This window comes from Pantherophis guttatus, chromosome 7, assembly GCF_059756535.1.
Source record: "Pantherophis guttatus breed Tessera chromosome 7, ASM5975653v1, whole genome shotgun sequence".
NCBI lineage: Eukaryota > Metazoa > Chordata > Lepidosauria > Squamata > Colubridae > Pantherophis > Pantherophis guttatus.
The window spans coordinates 50,154,492-50,171,927 of record NC_142069.1 but is presented as its reverse complement, the minus strand read 5'-3'; the positions used below and the strand labels follow the sequence as shown (position 1 = coordinate 50,171,927).

General features: G+C 43.0%; 1 protein-coding gene across 8 annotated transcripts in view; it reads left to right on the top strand.

The window, feature by feature from the left end:
• Positions 1–2,141: 2,141 nt before the first annotated feature.
• The window catches only part of MON2 (MON2 regulator of endosome-to-Golgi trafficking), a 175,708-nt gene continuing 160,413 nt past the window's right edge, over positions 2,142–17,436 (top strand). For all 8 annotated transcript variants that reach the window (XM_087874128.1, XM_087874126.1, XM_087874127.1 and 5 more), the window contains exons 1-2: positions 2,142–2,527; positions 17,292–17,355. In XM_087874128.1, coding sequence (XP_087730254.1) covers positions 2,417–2,527; positions 17,292–17,355 — 175 coding nt within the window. In that variant the 5' untranslated portion in view covers positions 2,142–2,416. The remainder of the gene's footprint in view (positions 2,528–17,291; positions 17,356–17,436) is intronic.

Below are 17,436 nucleotides of genomic sequence, written 5' to 3'. Positions count from 1 at the left end.
CTGCTTACATTTCATTTTTCTAAACTTGTTTGGTAAGTCAATTTGTCTTCAGTTCAATACATCAGCACAACCTTGACTGATTAATATCAATTATTACAGGAAATTATAATACTAACAAAGATTCCTTCACACATTAAATATTATGGAATAATGGATTCTTTTCATACACACATATGGCAAATAAGTAACAACCGAATATAATTTTAATTAGTGATTCCATAGTAATTTGAATAAAAAGAACATTATCTTCAGTATATAATGGAAGAAAATAGTTTCAATTGATTTTCAGAAAAATAAATCTTACAAAATAGATTATGTGCCATCGAGTCATTTTCAACTCCTAGCAATTACATAGCTATATATTGCAATATAGAAGCTATAATTAAAAAGTTACTATTTACATTTAGTAAACTAGAAATGGAAAAAAAATGAAATGCCAGTCAAGGTCTCATTAGTCCTAAATGCCAGTTATTAAAAAAAAAATATACTGAAGCTATTGGTAATATTCAGCTAAGTATTATGTAACAGTAATTTAATTAATGTAACTGTGCATGAAATACAAATAACACAACTGGAACTGCAATCTAGCTTTAGTCATATTTCAAGGAAGTTTGCCTTCAGTCTGGAAGTATAAAAAGATGAATCATCTTACAAGAAAAAATATCTTATATGCAAATCATAATCTTATTTTAAACAGTAAGGAACACATGAGTAAGAAATATGGCTTCATATTGATTGGTTGTTGTTTTGTCAGGTAGTCCTCAATTGATGGCAATTGAGACAAGAATTTTGGCTATAAGTCATGGTCGCTAAGATGCCCCATGTCCACTTTGCTCAATGGAATATAGTAAATAGTATTGAAATTGTTTTAGCTATGTTTTCTTATGTTTCTTTAGCTTACTATTTCTTATTCCCTATCTTGCAAAATGCTTATCCCAAAAGGGAATAACTTCAGTAACTAAAGCAATTAAAGCAATATCACAAAGTCTCACAATTCATTTCAAAATATGGAATAAAATCAAGAGCTATTACTTAATTCATATAATATATTCCCATCAGCATTACCTTTAGTTTCTTGAAGAGCTATATGCATTCTTACCTCAACATAATGTAAGATTCAATTACAGGCCATGTGACAGGATATGATAATTAAAATATTTCAGAAGCTAAGACTTTTAAGCATGTGAATAGCTGTACTAAACACAATTCAATCATGTACATAAACCTAAGTTTAATTATATGACTGTTTTACTGTCATGTTATTAAAGTCATCTATATCACATGATACCATTGACAGTCCTCTTAATTTTAATGGAGCAATGCTTTAAATTGAATATGAAAGGTGAGTTGCCTAATTTTTCCATTCAATGACATACTTGAGTTTTTGTCTTTTTAAAAACTCAGCCAAGGAAAAGCTTTTGGTATCACCAAGAAGACATTAAAAATACAATCTGTATTTTTAAACACAGATTCTAGGATAATGTACAACATGCATTTTCATATAGTGACATTTATTAATCTCCTGAAGCAGTTCCCACTCTAAACGAAGAAAGCATCCATAGACCACCAGACCTCTGCCCGTAGGTAATGCAAAAAATAGTTCATGTTCTATGATGGAAGTACATTATTATACTGCATGAAACAGGTGAAATAAATATAAGAGGAAGGATCAAAGCCCACAATGCTAGCAGGAACAAATCCAATTATATGAAAGTCGAAAAAGAGGCAAGGAGATCTACTTCGAAAGTGTAACAAAGAGGAATCGTTTGTTGACCCTATTCGTTAGCTGGCAATCTTCCATATACCGTACCTACCTAAAAACAAAGCCTACTGAACTACAATTAAGATATACTTTTTGCGCCTTATCTTTAACAGAGCAAACTGAAAAACAGTGCTTAGAACCATAGACACACACACACACACCCATCCAACGCCGATGCTGTAGCTGAAGAAAATACCGGATATTTCATTTGTGTCGGGACTGAGTCCCGATATTGGCACTCCACCTGCCGCGGAATCAAAAGTCGCGGTACTCCCAGGTCACGAAGCCCACCTGACTCCGAGGGCCGCTTGGGGGAACGCTCTCCGAGTCGCCCAGTCGCCGCCCAGCGCTCCCGCTCCGCCTCTTCCCCCCCCCCGCCGCTCCGCGTGCGGAAGCGGGGCTGACGTGTGCACGCTTGGCATTGTGGGAGCTGAAGTGGACGTGGACTGGGACGCGGCCGGACCGGCCCCTGCGGGGGGAGGAGGAGAAGAAGGAGAAGGAGGAGGATTGCCTTCTTGAGGCAACAATACTTTCCTCCGGGATTTATTGACTCGGGGACGCCCCTCGAACGACGGGTGAGGCTGGCTCGGCCGGCTGGTCATTGTGGGCCTTCTCTCTTTGCCCCCGCTACTGTGTTGATCCCCCGGCAGAGCCATGGCCGGCACCAGCAGTCCTGAGGCCGTGAAGAAACTGCTGGAAAATATGCAGGGCGACCTACGAGCCTTGAGCCTGGAGTGCCGCAAAAAATTCCCTCCCGTCAAAGAGGTGAGCGGGAATTGGCGCAGGGATCTCTCTCTACAGTACTAGGCTTCCTTTGGGCGCGCGTATGAAATTGTGTTGGCTTCACTTTCTCTTTTGTCCTGGAGGGATTCTCTCGAAGTCGTTGGGTATGATGGTGCCGTCGTTTTTCTCCCTGTCAACTGAAAACACTTGGATTGAGACGCGTGGATGTCTTCGCCATAGTTGTCCGATTGCATCGCTTCCTTTACTTTGCCCGCGCTGTCGGTTGCGTTCCTTCTTCAGATTAATTTATCTTCTGTCTCTCGTGTACTGAATGTAGGATACTGTTCTGTCTCCTGTACGTTGTCTTTTCGATATCTATTTCTGCTCAAAATAGTCTCTCAACATACAATACATTGTACCTAATTTGGCTGTCTTTTTATAGGGTAATTTTCAGTTCAAAGTCTTGTTTGAAATGACCTGATAATAGGAGAGTTGTCATAATCAAAGGAGACTTCTGTTTTATATATACTCGTGCTATTACTATTTTTTCCATATACAGGTAGTCCTTAAATTAAACCACAATTGAGCCCAAAATTTATGTTGCTAAATGAAACATTTGTTAAGTGAGCTTTGCCCATTTTACTAACTTTCTTGCCACAGTTGTTAAGTGAATCATTGCAGTTGTTAAGTTAGTAACACAGTTGTTAGTGAATCTGGCTTCCCCGTTGACTTTGCTTGTCAGAAGGTTGCAAAAGCTGTTCACATGACCCCAGGACACTGCAACTGTCAAAAATATGAATCCTTTGCAAGCATCTGAGTTTTGATTGTGATCATAGGGATGTTGCAATGGTCGTATGTGTGGGGAAAGATCATGTCACTTTTTTCAGTGCTTTTGTAACTTTTAAATGAAGTGTTGTAAATCAAGGACTACCTGTATAGATAAATAGGTGTCTGTTGTACTCATCTCTATACCATAATATTAACTCTCCCACTTGGCCAGCAGTGCTGGTATCAGAAGTAGGGTAATCTACCACAGATAGATTTTCAAACTTTGATGAGATTTCAGATTTGTAAGATGTATCCACAATATCCACAATAGTTACTGGTAAGTTTGTATATGTCATTTACATATCATTCTCTTCCATGCCTGACATGTTAGAATATAATAGTCATTGGTCAATTAAGGATCAAATAATATGAGCATGTAATTAACAAGTGTTTTAATACTGCCAAATATACATTGTCAGAATTTTAATTTATTTAGGATGCAGTCGTTGCACCATCCCAGCAGCCATATTATTCAGATTCCATTTTTGTAGCTTCAAAGAAAAAAAGAGCTTAAATCTAGAGAGAGAATATGAATGCTTTGTGTGAAATCATACTTATAGAGTACAATAAATTTGGTTAGATGAATAGCAACTATGTCTGAATCAGCCCCATCTGGCAATTGTTATTTATACCTTGATTGCATCATGCTTAAACTATTATGATGTCCCCTGTTGAGGTCTACCCTTTAAGAATATCTAAAAGCTTCAATTGCCAGAGGACAGCAGTTATGTTGTCAAATTGTATAGCATTGTGATTTTAATTGTCTCTATATTTAAAGATCCTAAACACTGAAGTTAAAACTTTACAGCCTAACGTTTAGTTAACAAAAGAGCTTCTTTTTTTATTGAGTTCCCATCAACAAAGTCCCACCTTTGGCAAGTATTAACTCTCATGTATTGTAGCATTAGTAAGCAAAAGAAGTGTACATTTGTTGTAAGAGTCCTCTAAACGTTTCAAGACTTAATATTGTAGAACCTAAAACAGCCCCTTGGTTCCTCAATTTTCATCCTGGAACCACAAAAATGTGTGGGATATAGTCTATGCGGACTGATATTTTACCGTTCAGTAATATTAGCCAAGGAAATTTATTTATTTATTTATTTATTTATTTATTTATTTATTTATTTATTAATTAAATTTATATACCGCCCTATTCCTGAGGGACTCAGGGCGGTAAACAGCGAACGATAAAAATACATGTAATACAAACGTTAAAAAAAAAACCAATTAAAATATACTAAACACTCTGGTCCTAGATAATTCAAGACATCCCAGTTTAAAATAAAATCAAAAGCAATATAAAGGGAAAGTTAGGCCAGGCCGGCCTGCTGAAACAGGAATGTTTTGAGGGCACGGCGGAAAGTGCGCAGATCCGGAATCTTCTGTATCTCTGGGGGGAGCTCGTTCCAGATGGTGGGTGCCCTCACAGAAAAGGCTCTCCCCCTGGGGGCCGCCAGTCGACACTGTTTGGCTGATGGCACCCTGAGAAGCCCCTCTCTATGGGAGCATACTGGGCGGTGAGAGGCTATTGGTGGCAGAAGGCGGTCTCGTAAGTACCCCGGTCCTAAGCCATGGAGCACTCTAAAGGTGGTAACTAAGACCTTGAAGCGCACCCGGAAGACCACAGGGAGCCAGTGCAGCTCGCGCAGGAGGGGAGCCACATGGGAGTGCCATGCTGCTTCCATAACTACCCGCATGGCCGCATTCTGGACCAGCTGGAGCCTCCGGGTGCTCCTCAAGGGGAGCCCCATGTAGAGAGCATTACAGTAGTCCAGGCGTGAAGTGACGAGGACATGAGTTACCGTATTTAACGAGTCCCGATCCAGAAAGGGACGCAACTGGCGAATCAGGTGAACCTGATAAAAAGACCTCCCGGCCACAGCCGTCAAGTGTTCTTCTAAAGACAGCCGTGAGTCCAAGAGGACGCCTAGGTTGCAAACCCTCTCCGTGGGGGGCAATGACTCATCCCCAATAGTCAGTGATGGCACCAATTGACTATATCGGGACGTCGGAAACCACAGCCACTCGGTCTTGGATGGGTTGAGCCTGAGTCTGTTCCTCCCCATCCAGATCTGTACAGCCTCCAGGCCCCGGGACATCACTTTAAGGGCATCATTGGGTGGTCCGGGGTGGAGATGTATAGCTGAGTATCATCAGCATACTGATGATACTTCACCCCAAAACCACGGATGATCTCACCCAGCGGCTTCACATAAATTTTGAACAGAAGGGGTGAGAGAACCGACCCCTGTGGCACCCCACATACAAGGGGCCTCGGGGTTGACCTCTGCCCCCCTGTCAACACAGACTGCGACTGATCAGAGAGAAAGGAGGAGAACCACCGCAACACGGTGCCCCCCACCCCTAACTCTTCCAACCGGTGCAGCATGATACCATGGTCGATGGTATCAAAAGCTGCTGAGAAGTCTAATAGGACCAGGACAGAGGAGCAACCCCTGTCCCGGGCCCTCCAGAGATCATCTACCAATGCGACCAATGCCGTTTCCGTGCTGTATCCAGGCCTGAAGCCCGACTGGAACGGATCTAGATAAGCCGATTCATCCAAGTACTGAGGAAGCTGTCGCGCTACCACACTCTCAACAACCTTTGCAATGAAGCGAAGGTTGGAGACTGGACGGTAATTAGCCAACACTGCTGGGTCCGGGGAAGGCTTCTTGAGGAGAGGCTTCACCACCACCTCTTTCAAGGCGGCGGGGAAGGCACCCTCTCTCAAGGAAGCATTTATAATCCCCTGGAGCCAGCCTCGTGTAACCTCCCGAGAGGCCAGCACCAGCCAGGAGGGACACGGGTCCAATAAACTTGTGGCCGCGCTCAGTCTGCCCAGTATCTTGTTCACGTTTTCCGGAGTCACAGAATCAAACTCTTCCCAGGTAATATTCTCAAGACTTGCCTCCATCCTCCCTCCCGAATCTACCCAGTCAGAGTCCAAATTTTCCCGAATCTGAGCGATTTTGTCATACAGATATTGTACAAAGTCCTCGGCTCTACCCTCCAAGGGGTCATATAACATATAACTATGTTAAATAATAAAGAGTTCCCTACTAATTGTTTCTGCCAATCCTATCCAATCTGGCAGGAAGAGCCTGCTTTGGGTACCTTTGGCAAGGGTGTGTTGGCTGATGCTGCCCAGAAGGAGAACCTTTTCTGTCATGGCAACTGTCCTATGGAACATCATCACTCCTGAGATTAGATTGCCCTGTTACTGTTAGACTTTCATAACATCTTGAAAACTTGCTCTTGTGCCTAAGCCTGATAGCTCTCATCTCCTGGCTATGAGAATGATGGATCAGATAATATTTGACTGCTATGTGTTTTATTTTTATTTTACAATTGTGTATTCTATATTCTACTCACCTGGAGTCACATAAAAGTGAAATGGGAGGAGATATAAATTAAATTAAATAAGCAAATAAATTGTATTTTTGCACATGATTTGGCTAAGGCAAATAGACACATTTCAGCAAAGAAGCAACAACAGTATATTTATTTCAATAGTAGAGCCTTTGAACAATATACCGTATATACTCGTATATAAGCTGAGTTTTTCAGCACATTTTTTATGCTGAAAAAGCCCCCCTCGGCTTATACTCGAGTGAGGGTCCCACTTACCTGTTCTCTGGTGCAGTGGAGTGTTCTCCGGTCTCTCCCACTCATCTGCAGGCGCCTGCAGCAGTGGTGGGTTGCTCCCAGTTGCAGAAAAAAATGCTTTGTAATAAAAATTTGTAGTAGATCGGAGAACCGGTAATAACATTGGCTGGCCATGCCTCCGAACCGGTCCCCGGCCCGGTTGCCACTCGCTTACCCCGCCCACCTCATCAGAGGCTTTTTTTTTTTTTAACTTTTAAAAGCATTTTTTCTACAACCTCTTTGGCCAAAAAAATACTTTTAAAAGTAAAAAAAAAAAAAGCCTCTGATGATTGTGCGACTTAGCTGGGATCGTCAGAGGCTTCTGAAAGCATTTTTTCTGCAACCTCTTCAGCCGAAGAGGTTTTAGGGGGAAAAATTGACTTTAAAAGCCTCTGGCGATCCCAGCTGAGTTGCCTGATTGTCAGAGGCTTCTGAAAGCATTTTTTTCTCCAGGGCTGTGACCAGTGACGTAGCCTTTACAGTCTTACCTGTGCTTGGTCACGCCCCCTTGCTCCGCCCAAGCATTGCTGAATACAAGTACTGGTATATCTCTGGTCTTGGATATACAGTACATTTATTTACAGTACTTAGTCTGCTATATTTTATTTTTTATTTTCTTATTAACCCCAATCTGGACCCAGTGTTGACTATGCTTGCATAGAGCAGCCTGTGTTAGGGCTCATAATATACACGCTGCGTTGTGTACGCACTAGGTTACTGCATGTGTTGCGTTAGCACTTCCCATACATATGCGGTAACGCTGCGTATGCAGTATCGCAGTGCATGCAGTAACACAGTGCGTATATAACACAGCGTGTATATTATGAGCCCTAACACAGGCTGCTCTATGCAAACAGTCATGTCATCACATTCTGGAATATCATCAGCCTGCGTTAGGCCTCAAACTATACAAGCTATGTTGTGTACATGCGGTAAGGCAGTGTATGTAGTAATGCAGCGCACGCAGTAACACAGCGTCTATAGTATGAGCCCTAACACAGGCTGCTCTATGCAAACATAGTCATGTCATCACATTCTGGAATATTATCATACCAAACTCTCCAAATCCTGAATTACTGTCAGCTCCCTTGGTGATCCAAGGGCATGTTTTGGGTCTTGTGATGTCTTTTGAGTGCAATTCTTTTGGGGGTATCTGTTTTCCATGGTGAAGAGTATCTGTCTTGCTGCATTCTATTGCCAATTGACCTTGATGAAAAAGTGATGTAATTCCATTCATTCATCATAAAACAAAGAAGGATCCATAATTATGACCTGGGAAATATTGGGAATATGGATGAAACACCTATGACCTTTGATCTTCCAAGCAACAGAACTGTGGCAAGTATGGGAGACAAAACTATTTTACTCAAAACCACAGGAAATGAAAAAAAGCATTTCACAGTCGTTCTGTCATGTTTGGCTAATGGAACTAAGCTGTGGCCTGTCATTATTTTTAAAAGAAAGACCTTGACTAAAAAGGTTAAATTCCCACCACGAATTACAGTGTGCGCACATATTAAAGGCTGGATGGATGGAGACGGAACAAAAAAATGGCTGGAAGAAATTTGGAACACACGACCAGGAGCAGCCTCCAAAGAAAAAAAACCATCATTGCTAGTTTGGGATATGTTCAGAGCCCACACATCTGATGACATAAAAAAATTGGCAAAGTCTTCTCAAGTTACTTTGGCCATTATTCCAGGTGGGTTTACATCCATATTGCAGCCCTTCGATGTGTGTTTAAATAAACCTTTCAATGACAGTGTGCAAATGATGTGGCATGAATGGATGTCATCTGGTCAAGCCCGACTGACAAAAGTTGGAAATCTGATGAAGGCCGACATAGAATTGATAGCAAAGTAGGTTCGTGATGCATGGGAAGAGATTCCAGAGGACATGGTGCAATGCGCCTTCAAGAAATGTGCATTGGTAATGCTATGGATAGCAGTGAAGACAGCGCTTTGTATGAGAACGACAGCAGTGATGGTGATGACTGCGAACTCAGTGATGATGACAATGTCTATGCTGATAACCTCACACCAGCTAAAGCTGAAGCTCTGTTTGGACATACAGATGAGGAGGAGGAATCCAGTTTTGAAGGATTTTAACTCTTGTGTTTTAGCTTGGTTGCTGATTGAGCTAAGGTTTTTGTACTTTTAAAGTTATTGTTGATACCATATTGTTTTTGTTGACCCTCTTTTCCACTTACAGAGCTGGTTTACTGTTTTTCTTTGAAATAAATATTCAAAAACATTTAACCTACTAATGCCTCAATTAATGTAATTTTATTGGTATCTATTTTTATTTTTGAAATTTACCAGTAGCTGCTGCATTTCCCACCCTAGGCTTATACTCAAGTCAATAAGTTTTCCCAGGTTTTTTGTGGTAAAATTAGGTGCCTCAGCTTATATTCAGGTCGGCTTATACTCGAGTATATATGGTAAGAATAGCAAAAATATATTTATCTGACTGATGAGATTTTTCCTAAAGCACCCTGACACTTTTTACATTAGATAATCTGCTTGCAAAGATAAACATGCAAGCAAGAGATCATCTTGTTTTTTAACTTGACAGCCTGACAACCCAACTGTGAAGCCACTCTATAAGGAAATGTACTAGAGTGCATATTTTTATATTCAACAATTTGCTTAAAGCACTGTGGACATGTCCATGGATTTTTAATTGTTAAACCTGCAATAAAAGACTTTTCTGTCAGACAGACATTTTTTTAATTTCCTCAGTTTCTGAACACTTGTTTAACTGAATATCAACTGCAGAGTTTCCTCGGCTTTGCCAACTTTTACCAGCAATTTATCCCTGAATTTGCTCAAATCACCCTGCCCATCACAAACTTTTTAAAAACTAAGGGGGCCACCAAACCCAAGCCAAGTCAGCCCTTAAATCTGGAGGACTGTGGTGTTCTATAATTATCTACTTTATGATTACTAGAGACTCAACTGTGGGAATAAGGAAGAACCTTAAGTAAAGCAAAGTGACTTCTGATTTTTGGAAAGCTTCCTGGACTATCTAAATGGAACTGATTGAATAATCCTGGAATATAAAGAACTATGAGCATTGTACTTTCTGAAGAGCAACATTAGGCTTGAATATATTGTTTTTGGGTAACAGCGGACTTACTAAAATAAGACAAGATGCTCCATCAAGGTGAAATAAGTGAAATTTCAAAAGAAATGGTGTTGATGTTCCAAAGCATTAAGGACACTATGACAAAGAATTACAGGGAGATAAAGAATCTATTGCATGGCATAAATGGGAAAATAGAAAATACCCTGCAACTGATAATGAAAAATTCCAGGAAAGAGAAGAGACAACAGAAAAAATGGAGGAAAAGACAGAACAGAAAAACCAGCAAATAAAGCAAGAAATTGTGAAGGAGAAGATAATAAAGATAATAATGACTGATGAAATAAACCTAGGGGAAAGTACTTTAAGAGATTTAAAAATAGAATTGGATAAGCAGGAAAATACTTTTGAAAAGGAGATAGGGGCCTGGATAGATACTCTGGAGGTCGGGCAGCATAGGAGGATAGAGATGAGAGAAATGTTTAGACTGAACAATGAAGATACAGATGTAGATAGAGACAAGGATCCAAGAGTGGAGTATGGGAGGCAAGCTAAAAAGTGAATAAGAACTGAAGTATTAAAATGGGCAAGAGATGATGGATAGAAAAGGGGGGGGGGAATCTTTATTATTTTTTTAATATTTTAAAAAATATTCACATTTTGCCAGTAGAGGGGGCTTACCATCTGACCAGCCACCGTGAGAGGATGGTGTGGACTTCAATTCCCCTTTGGGCTGTGTGGACTTTGTAATTTGGTTCATTACTTCCATTTCACCAGCAGAGGGGACTGACCATCAGACCAATCACCGTGAGAGGGTGGTTGGATCGTATCCCCCTTGAACTGTGTCGATTGCAGGAGACTTGCCCGCTGTTGTGAGGGAACAGTGGACTTTGGATCTTGGACTTTGGATCCTCCCATTTATTTATCTTCTCTCCTTTGGACCTTTTTTCCATCTGGACCTTTGGACATGGCCACTTATCCTCTTGTAGCAAAATTTATTCGGCAGCTGAGCTTCTTGTTCTGCGAGACTCCCCCCTCTCGCAGGATTGGCCCTCTACGTTATCGAGGGCCTACCTCGATGACGGGCTTTGGAACCCCGAGAGGTGGCACGCAGCAAAGAGAGGGTTGAGGGGTTTTTTAAAATTGTCATTATGTAATCTTTTAAGGGGTTTTAGGGGGAGGGAGGGTGTTTTGATGGGGGTGAGCCAGGCCCGGCTCGGGATTGTGTCCGAGGAGGTGCGGAGCGGGGTGTGGAGGGGGTTAGTGTCGGTATGGAGGAGGGCGATTCCATCGGGATTATTGGTGGGAGGGGCAGATACGGTGGGAGCAGGGGGCCACATCGTGTGGTGGGGGCACGTGCCCGCTGTTTTCAAGCGGTGACGTGCTCCGGTCCCCAATGCTCATCTCGCTCCCTGGGTTGTCCAGAGTCTCAGAGCCCTGGTCTTAGGCTGATGCTGTGCAACGCCAGGTCCGTGGTCAATAAAGCCTCCCTCATTTGTGAGTTAATTCAGGAGGGGGGAGCGGACCTGGCGGGTATTACAGAGACCTGGTTGGGCCGGGAGGGGGGAGTCCCCCTCGTTGAGATGTGCCCACCGGGTTTCCGTGCATTTCATCAGCCGAGGGCTCAGGGTAGGGGTGGAGGAGTGGCGGTTATTGTAAAGGAAGGTCTCAATCCTAGGGAGGCCACTGTACCTCAGATTGCTGGATGTGAGTCTCTCCTTGTGAAGTGGGGCCATGGGATGCAGGTGGGCCTGCTGGTTGCGTACCTGGCTCCCTGCTGCGTGGCAGCGGCCCTGCCCGAGCTCTTCAGCGTCATAGCCGGGGTGGCGGTTGAGACCCCCAGGCTAATGGTCATGGGGGATTTCAACCTGCCGTCTATCGGTGAAACGTCTGAGGTGGCTCGGGAGTTCATGGCTTCCTTGACAGCCATGGACCTGACTCACTTAATTCATGGCCCTACTCATATAGGGGGACACACTCTGGACCTGGTTTTTATCTCTGGTCAGTGGTTGAATGGTCTTGATATAGGGGATATAGTCATTGAACCCCTGTCATGGTCAGACCATTCTCTCCTTAGACTTGACCTTCTGACCGCCACACCCTGCCACAGGGAGGTGGAGCCGACTAGGTGGTTCCGCCCCAGGCGCCTGATGGATCCTGATAGGTTCCAAATGGAGCTTGGGCCATTTCCTGAGACTCTGGCTCACGACTCGACGGAAGACCTGGTGGCTGCCTGGGATAGGGCGGCCGCTGGTGCTTTAGATCGGGTCGTGCCTTTGCGGCCTCTGACCCGGCGCCGAATCGCCCCAGCTCCTTGGTTCTCCGAGGAGCTGAGGGAGATGAAGCGCCGGAAAAGACGCCTAGAAAGTAGTTGGAGGGCTAGTCGTTCTGGATCTGACCGAACACTAGTGAGGTCTTATATCAAGACCTACTTAGTGGCGATAAAAGCGGCGAAGTGTAACTACTTCTCCGCTCTTATCGCATCGGCAGATAATCGCCCAGCCGCCTTGTTTAGAGTGACCCGCTCCCTTCTCCATCTGGGAGCGCGGGAAGACCCCTTGCAAGGGCGTGCTGAGGATTTTGCATGTTATCTGCACGATAAAATCGCTCAGATTCGGGACGGCTTGGACTCTGACTGGGTGGGTTCAGGCGATGTGTCTGAGGCGGGTCTTGAGAATGTCATCTGGGAGGAGTTCGATTCTGTGACTCCCGAGGACGTGGACAGGATGCTGGGGAGATTGAACGCAACCACATGTTTATTGGACCTGTGTCCCTCCTGGCTGGTGCTGGCTACCCGGGAGGTTACACGAGGCTGGCTCCAGAGGATTATTAACGCTTCTTTGAGCGAGGGTGTCTTGCCTCCCGCCTTGAAAGAGGCGGTGGTGAGGCCCCTCCTCAAGAAGCCTTCTCTGGATCCGGCTGTTTTGGCAAACTACCGTCCTGTCTCCAACCTTCGCTTTGTGGCGAAGGTTGTTGAGAGTGTGGTTGCGCGACAGCTCCCACAGTACCTGGATGAAGCTGTCTATCTAGATCCGTTCCAGTCCGGCTTCAGGCCTGGGTACAGCACGGAAACGGCATTGGTCGCGTTGGTTGATGATCTCTGGAGGGCTCGGGACAGGGGTTGTTCCTCTGTCCTGGTCCTATTAGATCTCTCAGCGGCTTTTGATACCATCGACCATGGTATCATGCTGCGCCGGCTGGAGGGGTTGGGAGTGGGAGGCACCGTTTTACGGTGGTTCTCCTCTTATCTCTCCGACCAGTCGCAGTCCGTGTTGGCAGGGGGGCAGAGGTCGACCCCGAGGCACCTCGTTTGTGGGGTGCCGCAAGGGTCGGTCCTCTCGCCTCTCCTGTTCAACATTTATGTGAAGCCGCTGGGCGAGATCATCCGTGGATTTGGGGTGCGATGCCATCTGTACGCTGATGATACTCAGCTGTACATCTCCACCCCAGACCACCCCAACGATGCCCTTGAAGTGATGTCCCGGTGCCTGGAGGCCGTGCGGGTCTGGATGGGGAGGAACAGGCTTCGACTCAACCCTTCCAAGACCGAGTGGCTGTGGATGCCGGCGTCCCGATATAGCCAGCTGGTGCCAACTCTGGCTATTGGGGGCAAGTCAGTGGCCCCCACGGAGAGGGCTCGCAACTTGGGCGTCCTCCTGGATGCACGGCTGTCTTTAGAAGAACATATGACGGCCGTGGCCAGGGGGGCTTTTTATCAGGTTCGCCTGATACGCCAGTTGCGTCCCTTTTTGGATCGGGACTCCCTATGCATGGTCACTCATGCCCTAGTCACCTCTCGCCTGGACTACTGCAATGCTCTCTACATGGGGCTCCCCTTGAGGAGCACTCGGAGGCTCCAGCTGGTCCAGAATGCAGCCGCGCGGGTAATTATGGGAGCAACTTGGCACTCCCATGTGACACCTTGCCTGCGCGAGCTGCACTGGCTCCCGGTGGTCTTCCGGGTGCGCTTCAAGGTATTGGTTCTCACCTTTAAAGCGCTCCATGGCTTAGGGCCCAGCTATTTGCGAGACCACCTTCTGCCACCGATAACCTCCCACCGGCCAGTTCGGTCCCACAGAGAGGGCCTCCTTAGGGTGCCGTCGGTCAAGCAGTGCCGACTGACGACCCCCAGGGGGAGGGCCTTCGCTGTAGGGGCACCCGCCCTCTGGAACGAGCTACCCCCAGGAATACGACTAATCCCGGACCTCCGTACCTTCCGTCGAGCTTTGAAGACCTTCCTATTCCAGCAAGCCGGGCTGGCTTGAAATTTTTAAAGGGTTTTTAAGGGGTAATGGGTTTTAAATACTTTGGGAAGCCAATTGGATTTAATTCTGTTTTAAATTATTTTAAATTTTGTATTGTATGTATTTTAATCTGGCTGTGCACCGCCCTGAGTCCTTCGGGAGAAGGGCGGTATACCAATTTAAATATAATAATAATAATAATAATAATAATAATAATAATAATAATAATAATAATAATAATAATAATAATATAATGATGGCCTGATTAAAAACTAGAATAGTAGAAATAAGAATACACACTCTTATATAAAGTAATAGCTAGATGGAAGGGTTAGAAGTTGAAATATGATATTATTAAGTATGTTTAAATAATATGGTGATTGGCACTAGAATGGCTCATTGAAGCATTGAATAATTAAATAATAAAGGAATATATCTTAATATAAGCATGTGTATTAACACTTACATTAGCAATGGTGGCCTGACTAGAAGTCAGAATAGAGGTAGAAATAAGGGGAATATTAGCACACATATTTTTTATACAATAGAGTAAAAACAATAAGTATAGCGAAATATTAGAGGTTGAAAGATGGCATTACTATGTAAGCTGAAATAATATTGTGATTGGCATTAAAATGGAACATTGAAATATTGAATAACTACTTTAAAACCAAAGTGTATATTAATACTAGGATTTCATAAATTTTATTAAAGTAACAAATATTAATATCATTATTGCTACTTGTCCCAAAATGAATGATACCCAGATGCTGCACTGTTCATGTATTGATGTTGACGTATATTTTAAAAATTTAAAAAAAAAACAAGAAAAAAAAGCTGATAGGAAAAGAATGCTCCAAAAGGAGAATAGGGCATAAGGTGCATCTTTCCACCAAGATTTTGCAGTCAAGGCAACCCTGCAAGAAATTGGGCCCCAAGTACTTGGGACCTTTTCCGATCATCCGGATCATAAATCTGGTGACAGTAGAGTTAAAGTTACCAAAGAATTTTAGGTGCCTCCATCCAGTGTTCCATTGTAGTTCACTGAAGCCGTTCGTAGTTCACATTTGCAACCTGACATCAAACCGTCTCCCCCTCCCATTTGGATAGAGGGAGAAAAATATTTTGAGGTAAAAGACATCCTTGACTCTCGGGTTCATAGGGGAAAGTTACAGTATTTAATCTTATAGAAAGGGTTTACACCAGCAGAGGCAGAATGGGTGGAAGCGAGACACATCCGTGTCCCTAGATGACAAGCCAAGGTGACTTTCGTACAGTAGTGGTTTTGTCAAGTTATTAATGATGTATGTCTGTTTGTTATATTTCAGGACTAGTCCTGCTTTTTGGAGGGGCGGCATATCATGGCTGAAATCGGCTTGCTTTGCAACTTCTACTCTGAGCCAGACATTTAGCAACAATGGGAGGGAAGCAGGGGAGGGGGTTTAAAGGAATGCCAAGAATGCCAGCTCAAAGCCTGGGACAATGCCAGCCTCCCAAGGTTGTTTGCTGGGAATGTCTGCCAGAATGAAGAGCCTGTTCTCCAAACAAAAAATGCAAATGTTTGGACAGTGAATAATAACTATGGGCAGTCCAAAGGAGAAAAGAAAAGTTTATTATGCTTTTTGCGTTGAAAATATCAGAGTTGGCTTCACTTTTCTTCAGTAACTATTTAAGTTCCAGTAAAGTGTACTCTTGATTAAACAATGGCCCAGGAGTCTTTCTTTGCTAGCTAAATGAATGGGACAGTTGACACATTGCTGTACTTTAAAAAAGAAAAAAGAAAAGACCTTCTTGGATGATAGCCAAAAATGTATCTTAGGAAAGAGCCTTGTTTTATGTTTATTTCAAACTCTTAGGATGACGCACCTAATAGAATAATTCTTAAAATCTGCATTCACTTTAGCTTTGTCATATCGTAAATAGGTGTGTCTCCTAAATCTCAGTACATGGTTCTCCATGTCTAATAGCCTCTTGTTCTTTAAAATTATCCAGTTCTTTATCCTGGGAAATTGATACTCTTAACCTAAGTTGTGCATGCATGTATACTCTCTCACTGCTTGCCTTTATGAATTCTAACTGTATGTTAAACGTATGAGATTTAATTTTAAAAAGTTTCATTGATATGGAATTTGCTTAAACAGAAAATATAAACAAAGGTTTTTTACTTGGAAGACTTTTTTCAAACAATTCATATACTTTCCAAAAAATCAAAATCAGATGAGATATATTTTCATGATTAGTGAGAAACTGCATATGATATGTACAATACACCTTAGTTACCGTATTTTTCAGATAATAAGATACACTTTTTTGTCTCCCAAAAGGGGGCGAATATGTCTGTGCGTCTTATAGGCCGAATATTGCCGAAGACCCACCCACCCACCAGCCATTTTTTGGCCTCTGCACACCCTGTTTTCAGGCCTTTTTTTGTTCCATTTTTGAGGCTTTTTGAGGCTTTTTTGGCCCTTTGGGGGGCCGTTTTCGAGGCTTTTTTGCCTGTTTTTGAGGCTTTTTGGGCCCATTTTGAAGCTTTTTTCAGGCTGTTTTTTCCCAAAAAAATGGCCCAAAAAAGCCTCGAAAATGGCCTAAAAAAGCTGACTTTGTATAAAATATACAAAAGTATGAAGGCTATTGCTTAACGCATTGTAAGCCGCCCTGAGTCTCCGGAGAAGGGCGGCATATAAATCAAATTTTTTTTAAAAAAAAAAAAGGGCCCCCAAAAGCCCCAAAATGGTCCAAAAAAGCCTCGAAAAGGGAACGAAAAAAGGCCAGAAAAAAGGGAGGCCAAAAAGGTCTTTTTGTTGTTTTCCTCTTCTAAATTTAGGTGCGTCTTATAGTCTGAAAAATACGGTAAGTAAAATTTAACTAGGCTAGGAGTATGTATACACTTTATGGATGAAATTTATGCAACAATAAAAATTACATTTTAAGGTGCTATTAAACAAATAATTACTTATGTAAAGTGTAAAATAAACAGTGATTTCTTAATTATTTTTCCACAGGCTGCTGAGTCAGGAATAATAAAAGTAAAAACAATAGCAGCACGACACACTGACATCCTAGCAGGTAATTATTTGCAAACAGAACAAATAAAAACATTTGTTTTATTAAAAGGTTATATGAGTAAAATGTGTTATGTTTGATATG